Source organism: Salvelinus namaycush, chromosome 37, assembly GCF_016432855.1.
Source record: "Salvelinus namaycush isolate Seneca chromosome 37, SaNama_1.0, whole genome shotgun sequence".
Lineage (NCBI taxonomy): Eukaryota > Metazoa > Chordata > Actinopteri > Salmoniformes > Salmonidae > Salvelinus > Salvelinus namaycush.
This window is the reverse complement of record NC_052343.1, coordinates 16,178,156-16,200,952: the sequence shown is the minus strand read 5'-3', so window position 1 is coordinate 16,200,952 and position 22,797 is coordinate 16,178,156. Positions and strand designations below refer to the sequence as shown.

General features: G+C 42.3%; 1 protein-coding gene across 1 annotated transcript; it reads left to right on the top strand.

Moving 5' to 3' along the window:
- The first annotated feature begins 5,077 nt into the window (after positions 1-5,077).
- LOC120031231 (metalloreductase STEAP4-like) lies at positions 5,078-20,224 on the top strand. The gene is made up of 10 exons (XM_038976892.1): positions 5,078-5,664; positions 5,809-5,916; positions 6,234-6,304; positions 6,423-6,510; positions 13,258-13,536; positions 13,649-13,743; positions 16,104-16,214; positions 16,322-16,364; positions 17,336-17,500; positions 18,974-20,224. Exons 1-10 carry the CDS (start codon positions 5,443-5,445, stop codon positions 19,211-19,213), a joined length of 1,422 nt encoding a protein of 473 aa, XP_038832820.1. The 5' UTR covers positions 5,078-5,442; the 3' UTR covers positions 19,214-20,224.
- The last annotated feature ends 2,573 nt before the right edge of the window (positions 20,225-22,797 follow it).

Here is a 22,797-nt window from a genome sequence, read left to right as displayed (position 1 = left end):
AAATTCCCGGTTTAGGAATAATTTCTTGACGAACTCAAAAAAAGAGATCTAAGATCTATTAAAGTTCAAGTTGTCTATTATGCTGATGTTTCCTCTTGTGTGACTGAGTCAATATTTCTATAAGTAAGGGAACTGGTGAATAATACCTGTTTAGGTGAATAATGCATGTCATGTTTGCATAATATACCTGTTTCCTTTTTGTGTCATAACTGCTGATGATATAAATGAATGAGGAAACAAGTAGAAGATAAGTATTCATCTCCCACACACACACACCAACAGGCACTCTGACAACCCACAAGGTAAGATCATGTGTTTTACAAATTGATGTTAAACCTGTTGCAATGCTAATAACATCACCTTGATCTAATAAAATGGTCTGCTTATTAGCATACAGGGCAAATGTTTTTCATCAAAGCTATGATAAATGGTATATTTACTGTTCTGCTCAGTAACATACAGGGCAGAAGTTTTTCATATGCATTAAAAAAGTAATTCAGACAAAATAACCATTTTTTAATTCTTACCAGATGGAGAAATTCCTACTAGTAATTGTGGTGATTACAACATGCTGTGCTGTATCTCAAGGTAAGATAGTCACTGTGATAACTGCAATGAAATATGACAGTAAATAGTAGAAAGTGAAACTTATTCTTGTCACGTTCTGACCATAGTTCTTGTGTGTTTTGCTTGTTTTAGTGTTGGTCAGGACGTGAGCTGGGTGGGCATTCTATGTTGTGTGTCTAGTTTGTCTGTTTCTATGTTTGGCCTAATATGGTTCTCAATCAGAGGCAGGTGTTTTGTGTTGTCTCTGATTGGGAATCATATATAGGTGGCTTGTTTTGTGTTGGGGTTTGTGGGTGGTTGTTTCCTGTCTTTGTGTTTTCTCTGCACCAGATAGGGCTGTATCGGTTTGCCACATTTGTTATTTTGTATCGTGTTCACTGTTTATCGTGTTATTAAACATGTTGAGCACTGGCTACGCTGCGTGTTGGTCCGATCCCTGTTACACCCTCTCTTCTCGTGAAGAGAGGGAAGGCTGCCGTTACAGAACCACCCACCAATCTCGGACCAAGCAGCGTAGCAACGGGCAGCAGCGGCAGCCGCAGCAGCAGCGGTACCAGGAGGAATGGACTTGGGAAGAGGTGTTGGACGGAAAGGGTTGCTACACATGGGAGGAGATCCTGGCTGGTAAGGATCGCCTTCCATGGGAACAGGTGGAGGCAGCTAGGAGAGCGGAAGCAGCCGCGAAGGGGAACCGGTGTTATGAGGGAACACGGCTGGCCAGGAAGCCCGAGAAGAAACCCCAAAAATTTCTTGGGGGGCTAAAGGGGAGTGTGGCGAAGTCAGGTAGGAGAACTGCACCAACTTCCCGGGCTTGCCGTGGAGAGCGAGAGTACGGGCAGACACCGTGTTGTGCGGAAAGGCGCACGGTGTCTCCTGTACGTGTGTATAGCCCGGTGCGGTACATCCTAGCTCCTCGTATCGGCCGGGCTAGAGTGGGCATCGAGCCAGGTGCCATGAAGCCGGCTCAACATATCTGGTCTCCAGTACGTCTCCTCGGGCCGGTGTACATGGCACCAGCCTTACGCATGGTGTCCCCGGTTCGCTAGCACAGCCCAGTGCGGGATACCTCGCCGCACTGGCCTGGCTACGGGGAGCATTAAACCAGGTAAGGTTGGGCAGGCTCGGTGCTTAAGAGCTCCTGTACGCCTTCACGGTCCGGTATAACCGGCGCCACCTCCTCGCCCCAGCCCAGTAACACCAGTGCCTACACCACGCACTAGGCTTCCTGTGCGTCTCCAGAACTCTGTTCCTCCTCCACGCACTCTCCCTGTGGTGCGTGTCTCCAGCCCGGTACCACCAGTTCCGGCACCACGCACCAAGCTTACTGTGCGTATCCAGAGCCCTGTACGCACTGTTCCTTCTCCCCGCACTCGCCCTGAGGTGCGTGCCCTCAGCCCGGTACCACCAGTGCCGGTACCATGCACCAGGTGTATAGTGCGCCTCGAGAGTACAGTGTGCCCTGTTCCTGCTCCCCGCACTAGCCTTGAGGTGCGTGTCTACAAACCGGTACCACCAGTTCCGGCAACACGCACCAGGCCTACTGTGCGCCTCAGCAGGTCTGAGCTGCCTGCCTGCCCAGCGCCTTCTGAGCTGCCTGCCTGCCCAGCGCCGTCTGAGCTGCCTGCCTGCCCAGCGCCATCTGAGCCATCCGTCTGCCCAGCGCCATCTGAGCCATCCGTCTGCCCAGCGCCATCTGAGCCGCCCGTCTGTCCCGAGCCATTAGAACCGTCCGTCAGTCAGGAGCCGCTAGAGCCGTCCGTCAGTCAGGAGCCGTCCGTCAGTCAGGAGCCGTCCGTCAGTCAGGAGCCGCCCGCCAGTCATGAGCCGCCCTCCAGTCATGAGCCGCCCTCCAGTCGTGAGCCGCCTTCCAGTCGTGAGCTGCCTTCCAGTCGTGAGCTGCCACTCAGTCCGGAGCTGCCATTCGTCCGGAGCTACCTCTCTGTCCTGAGCTACCTCTCTGTCCTAAGCTACCTCTCGGTTCGGAGCTGTCTCCTCAGTCTGATGGGGCCCTTTGTGAGGGTTCCTAGGCCAAGGTCGGCGGCGAGGGTCGCCACTCAAAGGACGCTAAGGAGGGGGACAAAGACAATGGTGGAGTGGTGTCCTCGTCCAGCGCCGGAGCCGCCACCGCGGACAGATGCCCACCCAGACCCTCCCCTAGAGTTTTAGGGGGTGCGTTCAGAGTCTGCACCTCAGGAGGGGGGTACTGTCACGTTCTGACCATAGTTCTTGTGTGTTTTGCTTGTTTTAGTGTTGGTCAGGACGTGAGCTGGGTGGGCATTCTATGTTGTGTGTCTAGTTTGTCTGTTTCTATGTTTGGCCTAATATAGTTCTCAATCAGAGGCAGGTGTTTTGTGTTGTCTCTGATTGGGAATCATATATAGGTGGCTTGTTTTGTGTTGGGGTTTGTGGGTGGTTGTTTCCTGTCTTTGTGTTTCTCTGCACCAGATAGGGCTGTATCGGTTTGCCACATTTGTTATTTTGTATCGTGTTAAGTGTTCACTGTTTATCGTGTTATTAAACATGTTGAGCACTGCCTACGCTGCGTGTTGGTCCGATCCCTGTTACACCCTCTCTTCTCGTGAAGAGAGGGAAGGCTGCCGTTACAATTCTGTTTTGTGTTTGCTCACTACTATTTTAACTTTTGCTAGAGTACACAATTTGCACCTGTTTATTTTCCAAGTCAAACTAAATGTAAGCTGAATAATGCACATAGTCTTTCCTGCTTGAAAATAAAGCATCCAACATTGAAAAGAACTAGAAAGCATTCCATTACAGAACACAACATGTTGTTGTTTCCTGTTTCAGGATCAGGATTGGTTCAGCGGTCGTTTCAACCAGCATTAGTCATTTGTTGGCCTGCTGACGGACGTCCACATTTGGGACTACGTGCTGTCTCCCTGTGAGATCCAGAGGAGCACCAACCAGATGAACTTGACCACCGGCGACATACTCAACTGGAAGGCCTTGGACTTCCAGACTAAGGCAGAACAGGCAATCAGACTGTAACCATTATCACTCAAACAAATTACAATCAAGTATCTTTTATGCTATCTGGTAACTTTCTATAATTGTGTAATTGAAAAGGCCATGTCACTAGATGTCTTTCAGCTGACAGTATACCATCAGAAACTGACAATGTAAATAAACGTTGAGCTTACAGTACGTACTGTGTCGGTTGCGTAATTTAGCTCTCAGTGGTTCTTTCATGCTAGGATAAATCAGAGGTGATTTGATGATGTTGAAATGGCGATGGAATAATGGAGGCAGCTCCTGTTTTCTTTGCGACTTGCGGTAGAACCACTTTCCGTGGTTGTAAATCAATGATTGTTTATTAGTCCGAAAACATTAACTTGCTTGACCATGCTGTAGGTCATGTAACTGTTTGTTACATGCAATATGTTTTGTGGACTTCACTGGACAGAGGTTGCTCTCCGGTGTTGTGATGAAAAAAAGGTGTGGTTGAATATTCTTCTGCCACTGTGTCTTCATATTGTCTCGGACTTGTATATCACGGTCACAAGGCATATGAACTAACAGTTTATAGAGCAAACAATGAAATTATCACAACACATAGGTTGTGATATGGCTATATTTTACTGGCTTAGCTTCCCCAGTGATTTTACCCACACACCGCTGCTGATTTACTGTAAACTAAGAAAACTTTTAAAATAAAGGAGCTCTAGGAGCTCAGATGCAAAAATATTTACGTCCAACGTTTCGACAGACAAGCTGTCTTCATCAGGGTATATACATTAATATTTTTGCATCTGAGCTCCTAGAGTGTGCGGCTCTCCTTTATTTTGTTAATTAAGTGTTCCACTCCGCTAGCCAGCACCTCGCCTAAATAGGTATGCATTTCTTTCGTCTCTAGATTACTGTAAACTAAGCCCAGTCTTAAGTTTGGGTAGACTAATTCTACTGTGCTCTGACCCCACCTCAATCATTTGGATTGTTCTTGCTTTCATGAAACCAGTGTTTCAAGATACTGTTCATGGTGATGTGACACAGTTCTTCTGGTATTTCACATTCTGTGCTTTTTGAAGTTACAAGCTTATTGTTGCACACAATGGAATGTTGTCACATCTTTGAACAAAAGACATCTGATGTAAGGTAGTATTACAACAAACCAAAGTGCATCTGCTGTTGTGTTATTGTCATGAACTGTGGACCTGTGCTTGTGTGAACACAGAAAGACCACAGTGATCTGGCGTCTCTCCAGGTCTGGTATTCCACTATTATCTAACCTCCCTGCTTCCCAGAAACCACTGGCCTCTCCTCAGAGACACTGCAGAGTGAGTGCCATGGGTTTCCTTCCCACACACAAACACACACACACACACACACACACACACACACACACACACACACACACACACACACACACACACACACACACACACACACACACACACACACACACACACAAGCAAATGCACAAGCAAAAACCCTCCTCTTCCAACGTAGTTTCCAGCTTGGCAGTGAGACTACTCCCTTCCCTCCTCCCTCCAGGAGCATGCCCAGACACAAATCGAGACTTAGTCAGTAGTGTCTCAGTCAGACTTTCATCTAGAAAACTCAGAGGAGCTGCTCCAACTCTGAAGACTATTGTTTTGGGACATGTAATGCAGAAAACATTTCATGTCCTAGCATTTATTGACAGTGCTCTGTCTGGATTATAAGACTCCGTCTAGAGGAGGTGTCTGCTGAAGAACTTAACAAAGTGAAAGGGACGTTCATCCTGCAAGCTCCATTCATGTGGATGTACTTTTTCTGTGATTGCAACTTCAGGAAGTTATTTTAAATTCTCTGGTCTTTCTGACACTTTCTGTTGACTATCTACGACTCGAGGAGATCTTTGTCTGTCTCTGTTCAGGCATGACGGGTCAGGAGAGGAGTGAGGAGAAGAGTGAATGTGTGTCCCTGTCTCCGATGAGGGAGGCTGTCCCTGCCCCACCTGAGTGTGAGAGGGTGTGTGTGTTTGGGACGGGGGACCTGGGGCGCTCTCTGGGCCTGCGTCTGCTGCAGGCGGGGTACGGTGTGGTGTTCGGCAGCCGACGGCCCCACAGCAGCAGCACCCTCATACCCCACGGAGCACAGGTACGAAATAAAATAGATCTGGTGACGTGTTTTTACTGTGTTGTAAATGTATTTCAATATATTTATTTATGTTTGAAGGAGTACATGTGAATATAATGTATGTGTGTTTATGTGTGTATCAATATGTTGATGATGTATATGCAGGTCCAGGGTCATGCTGCAGCTGCTCAGTCAGCCCTTATGATCTTCATCGCTGTCCAGAGAGAACATTACGACTTCCTGGTACCACTGGCCAATCAGCTAAAGGGGAAGGTAGCATTTATGTTTTATTAGTTCTGCCATATGTATGAATGTCTGTTTTGCCAGCATGTAACTGTAAAGTTGCCGAATATAATGTATGTCCCAGCGTATTTAGCTAGTATATTCTATGTCCCAATGTATTTCAAATCAAATTTTTATTAGTCACATACACATGTTTAGCAGATGTTATTGCGAGTCGAGCGACATGCTTGTTTATTTAGCCAATATATTGTATGTACCAGTGTATTTAGCCAATAGAATGTGAATTCCAGTGTTTTTGGCAAATATAAAGTATGAATCAGTGTATTTGATTCCATGTTGAATTGCAGGTGTTGGTGGATGTCAGTAACAACCTGAGGAAGAATCAGTACCCAGAGGCCAACGCAGAATACCTGCAAAGGTGAGAGCTATACAGTAGATGTTGTTATTATGTGTATGTCTTTTGTAAATTAGGAATGTTTTTATATGTTGCTGTGTATGTTGATGTAATGTAAATGTGGTTATATGTACATGAACAGTCTGGTCCCTGGAGCTGAGGTGGTTAAAGGCTTCAACACCCTGTCTGCCTGGAGTCTGCAGAATGGACCTTCAGATGCCAACAGACAGGTACACACACCGAGGTTCAAGCCATGCCCATGAAACCAATTGGCTACTAGATTCAAGTCTATATACACTACATGTGTAGTGTGTACACTACATGTGTACAAAGGTATGTGGACACCTGCTCGTCGAACATCTCATTCCAAAATAATGGGCATTAATATGGAGTTGGTCCCCCCTTTGCTGCTATTACAGCCCCCACTCTTCTGGAAAGGCTTTCCACTATGATGGAACATTGTTGCGGGGACTAGCTTCCATTCAGCCACAAGAGCAGTAGTGAGGCTCTCTGTCAGTGTTCCAATTCACTCAAAAGGCTTTGTATTCAGGACACAAAGTTTGTTTCTTTGCCACATTTTTTTGCAGTTTTACTTTAGTGCCTTATTACAAACAGGATGCATGTTTTGGTATATTTTTGAAAGCAGACTGAACCAGGTTTTCCTCTATGATTTTGCCTGTGCTTAGCTCTATTCTGTTTCTTTTTTTATCTTAAAAAAAAACTCCCTAGTCCTTGCCAATGACAAGCATACAGCCACCACCATGCTTGAAAATATGAAGAGTGGTACTCTTCAGTGATGTGTTGTGTTGGATTTGCCCCAAACACAACGCTTTGTATTCAGGACACAAAGTTTGTAGCTAACCAACCAGGTAGCTAACCAACCAGGTTCAATGTTATCTAGCTAGCTAATGTTAGGCTATAACTAGCAATGCAAATGGCTCGGAGATACAGATAATATTACTACACAGATCATACACGTAACGTTAGTAAGCTAGCCAGCCAGCTAGCTAGCTAAATATACGCTTTCATTTGAAATGAAAACGACTTTCTGACAAAATTACAAACGTATAATATCTGAAAATGTAGCTAGCTAGACTATCTTACCCGTATATTTGGATAGACACTTCTCCCTCTCTGTCACGGATACCATGGTTGTCCTTAGTTTGAAGATGTGTTTTATATGTGTTCTCTTTTCGACTCCCTCTGCATATTTGCAATCAAATGCCAGAATTCCCTCCATCTCATTAGCTATCATAATCTAATTCCACCGGCATTCCACTGATTTCAAAAACACTTTTGCAGTTCTACATGTACTACGTGATATCTTTTAAAAAAGCCACATTAGAAAGGATTACCTACACAAAGTGACCAGATCATGTTATAGACAGAAGCGTGCTATATGGCAACCAATCAGAATAATGGATGGGCATGTCCAGCCCATCCATTATCTCAGCCAATCATGGCTAGCGGGAAGGTTCCTAACTTTTTCCGTAAATAAATCAACTAGGCAATTTTATTTGTAGTTACTGATGGCATACACGTTTTTTATTAAGGCACATGAAAGTTCACATGTTCCAGAAGGCATTTCTGCCAAAAAAAGCATTTGGATTTTAAAAATTATATTCAAATGTCTCTCCTGTGAAGTAGTGACGCGCAACATACGCCTAGTGTCCTGAAATGAGTCAAAAATGTAACAGTGGGTTTGAAGAACTTTTCTGCATATGCTTGTGTTTTTCAATGCCAAATCCACAACTGGTGTGCTCAGCCTTGATTTGTTCTTATGTAGCAACATTGGATAAAAGCAGAGACACAGAGCTACACAAGGGGATATAATATACTGCATTTGAGGAACAATGGGAAAGTAATTCTGCTTTGAAAGTTGATAAACTTGTAACCTCACTTTTGAGGAATTGGCCTTTGAATGTTTTGGTACATACTGGAGAGCTCTAGTTGAGGTTTGCCTAGTTAAATAAAGGTTTAAAAATACTGGAGGACTCTTCTTTGTCTACACCCATTCAGCATCTTTCACACCCTCTTAAGCTTTAGCTCCACCCATCTCTTTAAGGGTTGATCTGAGCGTTCTGTCCAAACAACAGCAGTCAAGCACCCAAGCTAACTGGCTAACAGTTGTCGCAGTGACATTCTATTAAAATTGACACTTGCATAGTGGAGTCTTTTGTTAACTTCTTATGGCTGCAGCCCGACGTCGGTACACTTATGACAACAGCCAGCTCAAAGTGCAGGGCGCGAAATTCAAAAGATTTTTTTTAAAATATTTAACTTTCACACATTAACAAGTCCAATACAACATATGAAAGGTACACATCTTGTGAATCCAGCCAACATGTCCGATTTTTAAAATGTTTTACAGGGAAGACACAATATGTAAATCTATTAGCTAACCACGTTAGCAAAAGACACCACTTTTTTTACTCCATCAGTTTTTTACTCCATCAGTAGCTATCACAAATTCGACCAAATAAAGATATAAATAGCCACTAACCAAGAAACAACTTCATCAGATGACAGTCTGATAACATATTTATTGTATAGCATATGTTTTGTTAGAAAAATGTGCATATTTCAGGTATAAATCATAGTTTACATTGCAGCTACAGTCAGAAATTGCACCGAAAGCAGACAGAAAAATTACAGACACCAACGCCAAATAACTAAATACTCATCATAAAACATTTCTGAAAAATACATAGTGTACAGCAATTGAAAGACAGGCATCTTGTGATTCCAGACAATATTTCCGATTTATCAAGTGTTTTACAGCGAAAACACAATATAGCGTTATATTAGCTTAGCACAATAGCAAACATAACAACAGCATTGATTCAAGGCAAAAATAGCGATAACGTAGAAACCACCAAAATATATGAATTTTTTCACTAACCTTCTCAGAATTCTTCAGATGACAGTCCTGTAACATCATATTACACAATGCATATAGAGTTTGTTCGAAAATGTGCATATTTAGCAGCACAAATCGTGCTTATACAATGAAAATAGTGTCCAAATACTCAAGCAATCTGTCCGGCGCCATCTTGGAAAGGCCCCTATTCTTATCGAAAACTATTCATAAACTTGACTAAAAAAATACAGGTTGGACAGCAATTGAAAGACAAATTAGTTCTTAATGCAATCGCTGAATTACATTTTTAAAATTAACGTTACTGCGCAATACAGGGTGCGATAAAGCAAGGCTACACTGCAAGTAATGGCGTCTTATGCATTTTACTTTTTCCAACAGAACAATGAATTATCAGCATAAATAGTTCTTACTTTTTGATGAATTCCCATCAGAATCTTGGGAAAGGTGTCCTTTGTCCAAAAGAATCGTTGCTAGGTTGGAGAACGTCGTCTTCAACGTTGCAATTAGCAGTAAACAATATCCATGTGGGCCAGAGATACCCAACTTCCTACAACGTCACGAAAATAAATACCCGAAAATCGCAATATACTGACATAAACTGATATAATTCGGTTTAAAATAACAACATTACGATGTCTTTAACACCTATATCGAATAAAAACAGAGCTGGATATATCTAGGAGCTAAAACAGGAGCTTCTAACATGACATGCCAAGACCCTCCCTGCGTCAGAGCGAAAGTGGAAAGATGGGACACTTCGATTCCAAGCAATTTATAACCTTTGGGAACTACGTAGAAACTCCATTTCAAGTCTCCCTATTCGCTGACACCCAGGGGAAGGCGTATGCAGTGCATCTCAACCAATAGAGGACAGGCAAATTAATACACAGGTCTCAGAACAGCCAGCAAAATTCTGCATTCTGACATACACATAGGAAAATTGCTCTAAGTCCAGTTCTGTTTCACCCACAGACATAATTCAAACGGTTTTAGAAACTAGAGAGTGTTTTCTATCCAATAGTAATAATAATATGCATATTGTACGAGCAAGAATTGAGTACGAGGCCGTTTGAAATGGGCACCTTTTATCTGGCAACTCAATACTGCCCCTGCAGCCCAAACAGGTTAAGACATGTAGCTAGCTAGCTAACCAACCAGGTTCAATGTTAGCGAGCTAACATTAGGCTATAACAAGCAAAGCAAATTGCTCTGAGAGGAATAATAAGATCATCCACATAATGTTAGGTAGCGATCCAGCCAGGATCTAGCTAACAGTATACTTTAACTTGAAATGAAAAGACTTTATGTAAAAATTAGACACGTGTAATATCTGAAAATGTAGCTAGCTAGACTATCTTACCTATGGTCTAAAATCGGAGTAGATTGCCAGAGCGAATTTACCAGCTACTTCTATCAGCAGTTGTCGCAGTGACATTCTATTGAAATGGATACTTGCATAGTGGAGTATTTTGTCAAGGCTAGCTTCTACTTGCACACAATCCCGGATCCGGGAGCACCCCCATCAGTAAAAAAGCTGACTAGCATAGCCTAGCATAGCGTCACAAGTAAATACTAGCATCTAAATATCATTAAATCACAAGTCCAAGACACCAGATGAAAGATACACATCTTGTGAATCCAGCCATCATTTCTGATTTTTAAAATGTTTTACAGGGAAGACACAATATGTAAATCTATTAGCTAACCACGATAGCAAAAGACACAACTTTTTTTCCCACCATTTTTTTCCTGCATAGGTAGCTATCACAATTTCGACCAAATAAAGATATAAATAGCCACTAACCAAGAAACAACTTCATCAGATGACAGTCTGATAACATATTTATTGTATAGCATATGTTTTGTTAGAAAAATGTGCATATTTCAGGTATAAATCATAGTTTACCATTGCAGCCACCATCACAACTCTCACCAAAGCAACTAGAATAACTACAGAGACCAACGTGAATTACCTAAATACTCATCATAAAACATTTCTGAAAAATACACAGCGTACAGCAAATGAAAGACAAAGATCTTGTGAATCCAGCCAATATTTCAGATTTTTTAAGTGTTTTACAGCGAAAACACAATATAGCATTATATTAGCTTACTACAATAGCCAACCACACAACAGCATTGATTCAGGCCAACAATAGCGATAACGTATAAACCAGCAAAAGATATTAATTTTTTCACTAACCTTCTCAAACTTCTTCAGATGACAGTCCTATAACATCATATTACACAATACATATAGAGTTTGTTCGAAAATGTGCATATTTAGCGGCACAAATCGTGGTTATACAATATGAATAGTAGCCAAAATGCAAACAAAATGTCGGGAGAAATCTTGGGAGAGGCACCTATTCTAATCGATAACTTGACTAAAAAATATAGGTTGGACAGCAAATGAAAGATACATTAGTTCTTAATGCAATCGCTGTGTTAGATTTTTAAAATTAACGTTACTACAACATACAGCGTGCGTTAAAGCGAGACCGCACCTAGATTAATGGCAGAATATGAGTTCTACATTTTTCAACAGAACAACGAATTAACATCATATATAGTTCTTACTTTTTGATGAACTCCCATCAGAATCTTGGGCAAGGTGTCCTTAGTCCAAAAGAATCGTTGCTTGGTTGTAGATTGTCCTCTTCAACGTTCGAATTAGCAGTAAACATTAGCCATGTGGCAAAGACGTGTCCGACTCACTAAAACGCAGTACAAATAAATATCCGAAAATCGCAATATACCGATATAAACTGATATAACTCGGTTTAATATAACAACATTATGATGTCTTTAACACCTATATCAAATAAAAACAGAGCCGGATATATCTAAGAGCTATAAAGGGAGCTTTCTATCACGACAGCCAGAGATCCTTTCTGCGTCAGAGCGAAGAGGACAAAGGGAGTACACCACGTTGCCAGGCCATTTATAAGCTCTCAGATCTGCCTAGAAACACCATTTCAATTCTCACTATTCGCTGACATCCAGGGGAAGGCGTATGCAGTGCATCTCAACCAATAGAAGACAGGCAAATTAATAAACTGACCTGAGAACAGCTTGCAGAATTCAGCATTCTCACATCCTCATAGGAAAAAAGCTCCAACTCGAGTTCTGTTTTACTCACAGATATAATTCAAACGGTTTTAGAAACTAGAGAGTGTTTTCTATCCAATAGTAATAATAATATGCATATTGTACGAGCAAGAATTGAGTACGAGGCAGTTTAATTTGGGAACGAAATTATTACAAAGTGCAAACAGCACCCCCTATTGAGAAAAGGCTAGACTAGCTTACATCATGGTTGGATGCTTCTCCCTGTCATAGATGCTTAAAGATGTAATCCGGAGACAAGTGTTTTCTCCATATCCTTAGCTATCATACTCTAATTCCACAAATTTCAAACTCTTATGCAGTTCTACTAAGCAATATATATGTTTTAAAAGCCGTGTTAGACAGGATTACCTACACATACTAACCAGCTCAAATAGACAGAAGCGTGCTATATGGCAGTCCAATCCGAACTCATCTCTCAGCATATCCAGCCCACTCGTTATCTCAGCCAATCATGGCTTGCGGGAAGGTTGCTTCCTTTTTCAGTGGCTAAACCAACTAGGCTGGTAATTTTAAAAAAAGATTTGTATTTACAGATGGCATACAAGTTTGTTATTAAGGCACATGAAAGTTCACATGCTCCAGAAGGCATTTCTGTCAATAAACGCATTTTGCTTAAAAAAAAGATTACGTTCAAATGGCTCTTGTGTGAAGTTGTGACCCTCGACATACACTAGTTTCTTGAAAAGGGTCACATTTTAGAATAAGACTCAGTGTCGTTATCCTCGCAAAGTGAGGTATTGAAAACAGGGGTGTCAATACCTTTTTTAAAGATTATTACTTGTTAAACAAAATATCTTTCACTAAGCACAAGTATTAGTATAAAATAATATAATTTCCCACATTTTTGGAACATACATTATAGCTCAGTATTTGAATGATACATTTTTTTCAGGTATTTTTGCGCATATTTATAAAGGGTGTCAATAATTTCGGACTCCACTGTATGTGCATAAATATATGTCAGGTGTATATCTGCGGAGACAGTGTGGAGGCCAAGCAGGTGGTGATGGCGGTAGCCACCATGCTGGGTCTCAGTGCCCTGGACCGGGGATCTCTCTCAGTGGCCCGGGAGCTGGAGGACTTCCCCCTGCAGCTGTTCCCCCAGTGGAGGCTCCCCCTGCGCATCGCCATCGGCCTCAGCGCTGCCTTCTTTTTCTACCTGCTGATCAGAGACATCATCTATGCATACGCCACCCAGGGCAAAGACATCTCCTTCAGAATCATGGTCTCACTGGCTAACAAGGTACTGGCCACAGGCCCTCTATGTGTTTGTGTTTGTGTTTCTGTGTGTGTTATCAGCTGTTCAAGGTGTGTGTGTGTGTGTGTGTGTGTGTGTGTGTGTGTGTTCTCGCCAGGTGTGTCCCATCGTGTCTCTGATTATGCTGTCTCTCTGTTACCTGCCTGGTGTCCTGGCTTCCTTCCTGCAGCTCTACAGAGGCACCAAGTACAGGTCAGACCTCTGTGTGTATGTGAGTGTGTTTGCATACATGTATACAATACAATGTATGTATATGTGTGTATCTACACTACATGACCAAAAGTATGTGGAAACAAGCTTGACGATCAGCTCCTTCCAAAATCATGGACATTAATATGGAGTTGGTCCACCCTATGCTACTATAACAGCCTCCACTCTTCTGGGAAGGCTTTCCATTCGATGTTGGAACATTGCTGCAGGGACTTGCTTCCATTCAGCCACAAGAGCATTAGTGAGGTCGGGCACTGATATTGGGCGATTAGGCCTGGCTAGCAGTTGGCGTTCCAATTCATCCCAAGGGTGTTCCATGGGGTTAAGATCAGTGCTCTGTGCAGGCCAGTCAAGTTCTTCTACACCAATCTCGACAAACCATTTCTGAATGGACCTCGCTTTGTGCATGGGGGCATTGTCATGCTGAAACAGGAAAGGACCTTCCCCAAACTGTTGCCACAACATTGGAAGCACAGAATCATCTAGAATGTAATTGTATGCTGTAGCGTTAAGATGTCCCTTCACTGGAACTAAGGGGCCTAGCCCGAACCATGAAAAACAGCCCCAGAAAATGTTTCTTCCTCCAAAAAACTTTTACAGTTGGCACTATGCAGTCGGGCAGGTAGCGTTCTCCTGGCATCCGCGAAACCCAGATTCGTCCGTCGAACTGCCAGAGAACGCGTTTCCACCGCTCCAGAGTCCAATGGTGGAGAGCTTTACACCACTCCAGCCGACGCTTGGCATTGCGCACGGTGATCTTAAGCTTGTGTGCGGCTGCTCGCTATGGAAACCCATTTCATGAAGCTCCAGACGAACAGTTATTGTGCTGACGTTGCTTTCAGAGGCAGTTTGGAACTCTGTAGTGAGTGTTGCAACCGAGGACAGACGATCTTTACGTGCCACACGCTTCAGCACTCGGCGGTCCTGATCTGTGAGCTTGTGTAGTCTACCACATCGCGGCTAAGCCGCTGTTGCTCCTAGACATTTCCACTTCACAATAACAGCACTTAACTTTGACCGGGGCAGCTCTAGCAGGGCAGACATTTTAAGAACTGACTTGTTGGAAAAGTGGCATCCTATGACAGTGCCACCTTGAAAGTCACTGAGATCTTCAGTAAGGCCATTCTACTGCCAATGTTTGTCTATGGAGATTGCATAGCTGTGTGCTCGATTTGATACACCTGTCAGCAAGGGTGTGTTTGAAATAGCCAAATCCACTAATTTGAAGGGGTGTCCACATACACTACCGGTCAAAAGTTTTAGAACACCTACTCATTCAAGGGTTTTTATTTATTTTTACTATTTTATACATTGTAAAATAATAGTGAAGACATCAAAACTATGAAATAACACATCAGGAATCATGGAGTAATCCAAAAATTGTAACCCTGACCATCTCAATTTGGTAGAGGCCAGGTCATCTGACGCAGCACTCCATCACTCTCCTTCTTGGTAAAATAGCCCTTACACAGCCTGGAGGTGTGTTGGGTCACTGCCCTGTTGAAAAACAAATGATAGTTCCACTAAGCGCAAACCAGATGGGATGGCGTATCGCTGCAGAATGCTGTGGTAGCCATGCTGGTTAAGTGTGCCTTGAATTCTAAATAAATCACTGACAGTGTCACCATCAAAGCACCCCCACACCATCACATCTCCTCCTCCATGCTTTACGGTGGGAAATACACATGCGGAGATCATCCGTTCAACCACACTGCGTCTCACAAAGACACGGCGGTTGGAAACAAAAATGCACATTTGTGGCCTGCTGGATGTCATTTTGCAGGGCTCTGGCAGTGCTCCTCCTTGCACAAAGGCGGAGGTAGCGGTCCTGCTGCTGGGTTGTTGCCCTCCTACGGCCTCCTCCACGTCTCCTGATGTACTGGCCTGTCTTCTGGTAGCGCCTCCATGCTCTGGACACTACGCTGACAGACACAGCAAAACTTCTTGCCACAGCTCGCATTGATGTGCCATCCTGGATGAGCTGCGCTACCTGAGTCACTTGTGTGGGTTGTAGACTCCGTCTCATGCTACCACTAGAGTGAAAGCACCGCCAGCATTCAAAAGTGACCAAAACATCAGCCAGGAAGCATAGGAACTGAGAAGTGGTCTGTGGTCACCACCTGCAGGTTGCCTATAATTTCCACCTTTTGTTTATTCCATTTGCACAACAGCATGTGAAATTTATTGTCAATCAGTGTTGCTTCCTAAGTGGACAGTTTGATTTCACAGAAGTGTGATTGACTTGGAGTTACATTGTGTTGTTTAAGTGTTCCCTTTATTTTTTTGAGCAGTGTATATTGTATTTTTGTTGATTATAAGTGTTTATGTATGTTTAACATCAGGCGCTTCCCTGATTGGCTGGACCGCTGGATGCTGTGCAGGAAACAGCTGGGTCTTCTGGCATTGGGGTTCGCCTTTCTGCATGTGCTCTATACACTTATCATACCCATACGGTCAGTGGAACATACACTCAAATGCACACGCATGCACGTGCACACACACACAGTGGAATGTGTCTTCCTTTGGATTTTAGTAAAGAAAGTATTGATTTTGTTCCCAGGTACTATGTGAGGTTCAAGGCCACTGAACGCACTGTCTCTGTGGTAAGAACACCTACCTAGCTGTAAGGCCAAATTAAACACTTTCAAACAGTGAACATTGGATAGACAAAATAGTGTACAGATTTAAGATCTTAATTTGATCACTCTGTTGTCGCTGACAATTTTTATGCGCCGCAGGATTTACATAAATTCACACTAATACATTATATTAAAGAGATTCTCTGGAACTTTTGTATACTTTTTGGCCAGTAGCTCTGAAAGTAGCACTCACGAGCCAAAAGTGGCGAAAACGAGTACTTCGTGACACCACGTCATTGCTTTCTCTGTATCTGCTGTGGCCACTGAGCCATTGGGCCAGCCCTGCAACCTCATTGGTTAATGCTGGGCTGGCCTCTTGCTAGCTGTCACTCAAATGCGAGGGGCTGAAGCTCTTTGGCTAAAATTCAAATTGCTAGGAGGCTGGCCCACATGGGGGAAATGTAGGGAAAATGGCGATGCACAGCTTCAAGAAAACAGTCACTTTTCAAGTATTTTGTGGCTAATTATGGTAAGAAAGTAATTCTGCTCATAGATTATGAATGTATGAACTACACATTAAGACATCCAGCCCAAAGCAGGAGGTTTTAAAAAATCTAATATTATCTTAGTCGCCAACGTACTCAAGCATGTCTTAACAGTATAGCACTTTTCATGTAGCCTAATTTTGGCCAGCTAATAGCCTAACCACCAATCAAGTAACATTACATTGGCGAAAAAGTGTGAACGGACTAAACGTTCAAATGCTGTTGCTGAAGGATTATTTTTTGCTTTGACAATACTGGTCATATTAAGATCCTACATCTGTACATTGGACACACACCTAGAGTATATAGCAGTATTCAGGCACTGGTTTTTGATTATAAACACTTGTTTGCACCTCTCTCTTGCCCCCCCCCCCCCTCTCTCTAATCTCTCTCTCTCTAATCTCTCTCTCTCTCTCTCTCTCTCTCTCTCTCTCTCTCTCTCTCTCTCAGATCAGAGAGAACAAGACCACTGAGTTTGACACAACGACGGCCTGGCGTGGCGACTCCTACTTATCCCTGGGAATTCTGGGATTTGGCCTGTACGTCCTGTTAGGAATCACATCTCTTCCCTCCGTCAGTAACGTTCTCAGCTGGAGGGAGTTCAGCTTCATACAGGTGGGATTACCAGGACCGAACACACTGAATACTTAGACAAGACAGTTTTACTAGCGATGGGGGAATAAATCGATACATTTACATATCGCAAAAATATTTTGTACAATATTATATTGATACTTTGACTCCAAGTATCGATTTGCCTAGGTAGCGTTAGCTAGCGCTAGTCGGCTGTGCCCCTGGTATTTTTCATCCTATAGCTTGTTCTCATCTTCTTTTTAAATAGTGAGCCAATGTTTTCAGCACTTTTATTTCCATGACTGATAAAAAACTATTTTTTTCATGCTCTCTCGTCTTTCTGCAGCAGACATACCGTATCGCACCTAAGTATCGTGATAATATCGTATCATGAGGTCCCTGGCAATTCCCATCCCTAATTTGTACACTTATCTCCTTCAGTGATTCCCTTATTAACGTATTCATGCGGGGTGCAGAGCCAACATCCAGGCGAGAATGCAATAAAACTCCAGGAAAGTAATCTGATTTTCAGCAGACAAGCCAGAGGTTATGCGCTGGGGATATGAAGTTGTATTCCCATCACTACAGAGAGTACACACACTCATTCATAAATGTAACTGGGTCAGGAGAACTCCGGCTCATTCTCTAATTCATTAATTTCCCTCAAATTTATGCAGTGATTTAAATGTTAAATTATTCATAAAATGTAATTTGGGAGGAATATATTACAACAGGCCAGGAGAATTCACCTAGAGAACCTGTTAGTGTGTGTGTGTGTGTGTGTGTGTGTGTGTGTGTGTGTGTGTGTGTGTGTGTGTGTGTGTGTGTGTGTGTGTGTGTGTGTGTGTGTGTGTGTGTGTGTGTGTGTGCGCGCGCACGCAGGGGTGGCATGCACCCCAAAAAATCTAAGGGGCACAAGGTACTTGAGGATAGCTGGGTGATGGCTAAGCCCCCCATCTGGAAGTTGGAGCATTTTGCATTTGTCAAACACCTGAAGCAGCTTTTTCCTGTAATCTTGAGCCATAATCATTATGCTTAATTCCATGTATCCTCCTGACTGGTGGTCCTTAAAAAAAAACTAAATATTCTTCTCTGCATCTCTGCTAAAATCTGGGTAAAAGCTTGAAAGGAATGAAAGGAATGTGAGTCTTATTCAGGACATTTACTAACTGCTTTTTTCAAGTCTACCAACCTTGCCAGCAGGCATGCCAGCTAAGATAGTTATACAAGCTAGATACTTTAACTTGATTGATAGCCGAGAATGGCTTCTTGGCAGCTAGGGTGGGGAAACTTTCCAAGATAAAAACAATTAGAAATTAACTAGTTTGATGGGCAATTCACTTAGATAACAATAGAGAAAATAGACTAAAATTGACACAAAAAAGTTTAATTTCTCATCGGATGGCAAAAGGGCAGGTGCTCAAGCTCCCTTAGACCTCTATCTGTGCACGTGCCTGCATGTGTGTGTATGTGTGTGTGGTTCATGTGTTTATGTGTTCTTTTCTCCCCCACCAGTCCAAGCTGGGTCACCTGACTCTGCTGTTGTGTACGGCTCACACCTACCTGTATGGCTGGAACAAGTTCCTGAGTTCCTCCATCTACAAGTGGTACACCCCACCCGGCTACATGCTGTGTCTGGTGCTTCCCTCTGTGGTGCTGCTGCTCAAGCTGCTGCTCATCACCCCGTGTGTGGACCACACCATCACCCGCATACGCCAGGGATGGGAGAGGGGGGGCAGATCAGAGGAACCCTAAAGACAGCCAACCACTGATACCTTAGAGAACACACACACACACAGACACACAGACACACACAGACAAAATAACACCCTCAGTGTGATGATAGATTTGTCTTCAAGGCATGAACTCTTGGTTCTTTGCTATTATACCCTCAGAGGTTGGCTACCATTCAATCATCGTTTGCCATGTTTCTGGGATCAAAAACCAGCAATACTATTTAATTGATATGCAGTCGTATTTATTTTTGTATTACACTGTAAACATTGTTGCATTTTAATGCATATATTTTTAACCATACGTAAACCAGACACTAGCTTTCACTGGTGAAAGCTCTCTCTTTCTCTTTCTCTCATATCCTCTCTCTTACTGTATATCCTCTCTCTTCTTTGACTGAATGTACAGTTATCCCCAGATGAAACACAGGTTTCAGAGACGTATAAAAGTGTTTCAATTTATGTTTTGTGTCTGTCTGATACATCTCCAGGGGCAGGTCAGACTCATAAAAACACATCTATCAGTGTGATCCTCTCTGGGGCAGTGTTGTTATTTCCTCCAGAAAACAGACTCTCTGAATCCCAGCAACAGGCTTCCCTTTCATCACTAGATAGACAAAGTGGCCCACAGTGTCTTCTGTTATGGGGAGCACTTCCATTTGTGGTGGATATAGCTGGATGTTTGTGTAGATGCCAAATATCTAAATACATAGATGAAGAGGCAAAGCACAAAGACACACTCTCAGAAACAGCTTGTACCAACACTAAGAACACAGGAACAATGTGAAAACGATGTTGATTTAACCAGTGTGTGCCCAGTGAGATCTTTTAGACATAATTGTGACAAGGTTAATTATTTGTATTGCATCAATAAAACAAATGGGTATATATTTTTCCTCACTTACTTACTTAATAAAATACTACACACACAAAATATTGTGTGAAGTTCCATTAGCCTATGTGCCTATTAGACTTTTGGAGAATTTTGTGATTTCTTCATTAAAGAACACTTAGTGGCAAAAGTGACACACAATCAGTGGCAACCCATCATTCAGCCCCACCTGTTTAGCAAAATAAATGTCATGTTTTTGTTGACTGTTTTGCATGTTATTTTGGCATTAATACATGTCACACATCAGTTTGCAAATAATGTAAAAAAATAAATATGATTGAGTTAATAAAGCCACATACAAAAATCTTAGCTAGCATGTTAGACAAGCAGTCATCATCATGATTCCAGTCGACAATCTACTGGCAAATCCTTTTCAATCCTTGTCATATGAAGAGAAATTCTAGATAAAATGTATCGGTGTTCATCGGCCATTGGACATACAGTTGAAATCGGAAGTTTACATACACTTAGGTAGGAGTCATTAAAACTCGTTTTTCAACCACTCCACAAATTTCTTGTTAATAAACTATAGTTTTGGCAAGTCGGTTAGGACATCTACTTTGTGCATGACACAAGTCAATTTTAAACAATTGTTTACAGACAGATTATTTCACTTATAATTCACTGTATCACAATTCCAGTGGGTCAGAAGTTTACATGCACTAAGTTGACTGCCTTTAAACAGCTTGGAAAAATCCAGAAAATTATGTCATGGCTTTAGAAGCTTCTGATAGGCTAATTTACATAATTTTAGTCAATTGGAGGTGTACCTGTGGATGCATTTAAAGGCCTCCTTTCAAACTCAGTGTCTTTTTGCTTGACATCATGGGAAAATCAAAAGAAATCGGCCAAGACCTCAGAAAATAAATTGTAGACCTCCACAAGTCTGGTTCATCCATGGGAGCAATTTCCAAACACCTGATGGTACCACGTTCATCTGTACAAACAATAGTATGCAAGTATAAACACCCTGGGACCACGCAGCCGTCATACCGCTCAGGAAGTAGACGCGTTCTGTCTCCTAGAGATGAATGTACTTTGGTGCAAAAAGTGCAAATCAATCCCAGAACAACAAGCAAAGGACCTTGTGAAGATGCTGGAGGAAACAGGTACAAAAGTATCTATATCCATAGTAAAACGAGATCTATATCATTATAACCTGAAAGGCCTCTCAGCAAGGAAGAATCCACTGCTCCAAAACCGCCATAAAAAAGCCAGACTACGGTTTGCAACTGCACATGGGGACAAAGATTGTACTTTTTGGAGAAATGTCCTCTGGTCTGATGAAACAAAAACAGAACTGTTTGGCCATAATGACCATTGTTATGTTTGGAGGAAAAAGGGGGAGGCTTGCAAGCTGAAGAACACCATCCCAACCGTGAAGCACGGGGGTGGCAGCATCATTTTGTGGGGGTGCTTTGCTGGAGGAGGGATTGGTGCACTTCACAAAATAGATGCATCATGAGAAACAAAAATGATGTGGATATATTGAAGCAACATCTCAAGACATCAGTCAGGAAGTTAAAGCTTGGTCGCAAATGGGTCTTCCAAATGGACAATGACCCCAAGCATACTTCCAAAGTTGAGGCAAAATGGCTTAAGGATAACAAAGTCAAGGTATTGGAGTGGCCATCACAAAGCCCTGACCTCAATCCTATAGACAATTTGTGGGCAGAACTGAAAAAGCGTGTGCGAGCAAGGAGGCCTACAAACCTGACTCCGTTACAACAGCTCTGTCAGGAGGAATGGGCCAAAATTCACCCAACTTATTGTGGGAAGCTTGTGGAAGTCTACCCGAAACGTTTGACCCAAGTTAAACAATTTAAAGGCAATGCTACCAAAAACGAATTGAGTGTACGTAAACTTCTGACCCACTGGGAATGTGATGAAAGAAATAAACGCTGAAATAAATAATTCTCTCTATTATTATTCTGCATTTCACATTCTTGAAATAAAGTGGTGATCCTAACTAACATAAGACAGGGAATATTTACTAGAATTAAATGTCAGGAATTGTGAAAAACTGAGTTTTAATGTATTTGGCTAAGGTGTATGTAAACTTCCGACTTCAACGGTATTTAATCTGTAGCCTGATAAACTGCATGCTTTCCGGAGTTGTAATGGGAGGACCACACACCATCGTGATGGTTATTGTATCGATATTTGCGCATTAAGGCGTTTATTTTAGACGCAAAAAAAGATCTCACCTTGTCTAGCATGTTTCGTCAACATTTGAAAGTTTAGCTTCAAATGTGCAGTTTCTATCAAACCTGTCATAACACTTTTTATCCAACATATATATTACTCCCATAAAAATGTTGGATGGAAACCTGGTTCATGAGGAAACTAAAAATGCACAGGTTAATAATGCAGGCTATTTAAAATGTTTAAAATGCACCATACTGTTTAAATGTACCTTTTCATTTGTTTATGCTCAAAAAAGTTTCTACATTTGAAATGTTCTGTTGATTTGTTTGTTTCCTTTTCTGTTGTTTTAGCCTCATCTCCTTTTCTTTCATTGTATGTACTTGGTATAATGTTATTTTTATGAATGTGTTTTGTGAGTGTTTGTAAAGTACTTAGGTTCTGCAAGTTTACCAATGTTATATCAAAACTTGTGACTGCAATTGTTCACCTGGATCAAATAAATGTTTATAATGTTATGTTCTTCAGTACATATCTACAGTATTAATGAAAGCCCTGATGTAAAATTC

Bases quoted from the DNA above. Each gene is read 5' to 3' on its own strand.
- LOC120031231 (XM_038976892.1), top strand. From the start codon at position 5,443: ATGACGGGTCAGGAGAGGAGTGAGGAGAAGAGTGAATGTGTGTCCCTG. The intron at 5,917-6,233 runs GTAGCATTTATG...GTTGAATTGCAG, and splicing joins CCAATCAGCTAAAGGGGAAG to GTGTTGGTGGATGTCAGTAA. The intron at 13,744-16,103 runs GTCAGACCTCTG...GTTTAACATCAG, and splicing joins TACAGAGGCACCAAGTACAG to GCGCTTCCCTGATTGGCTGG.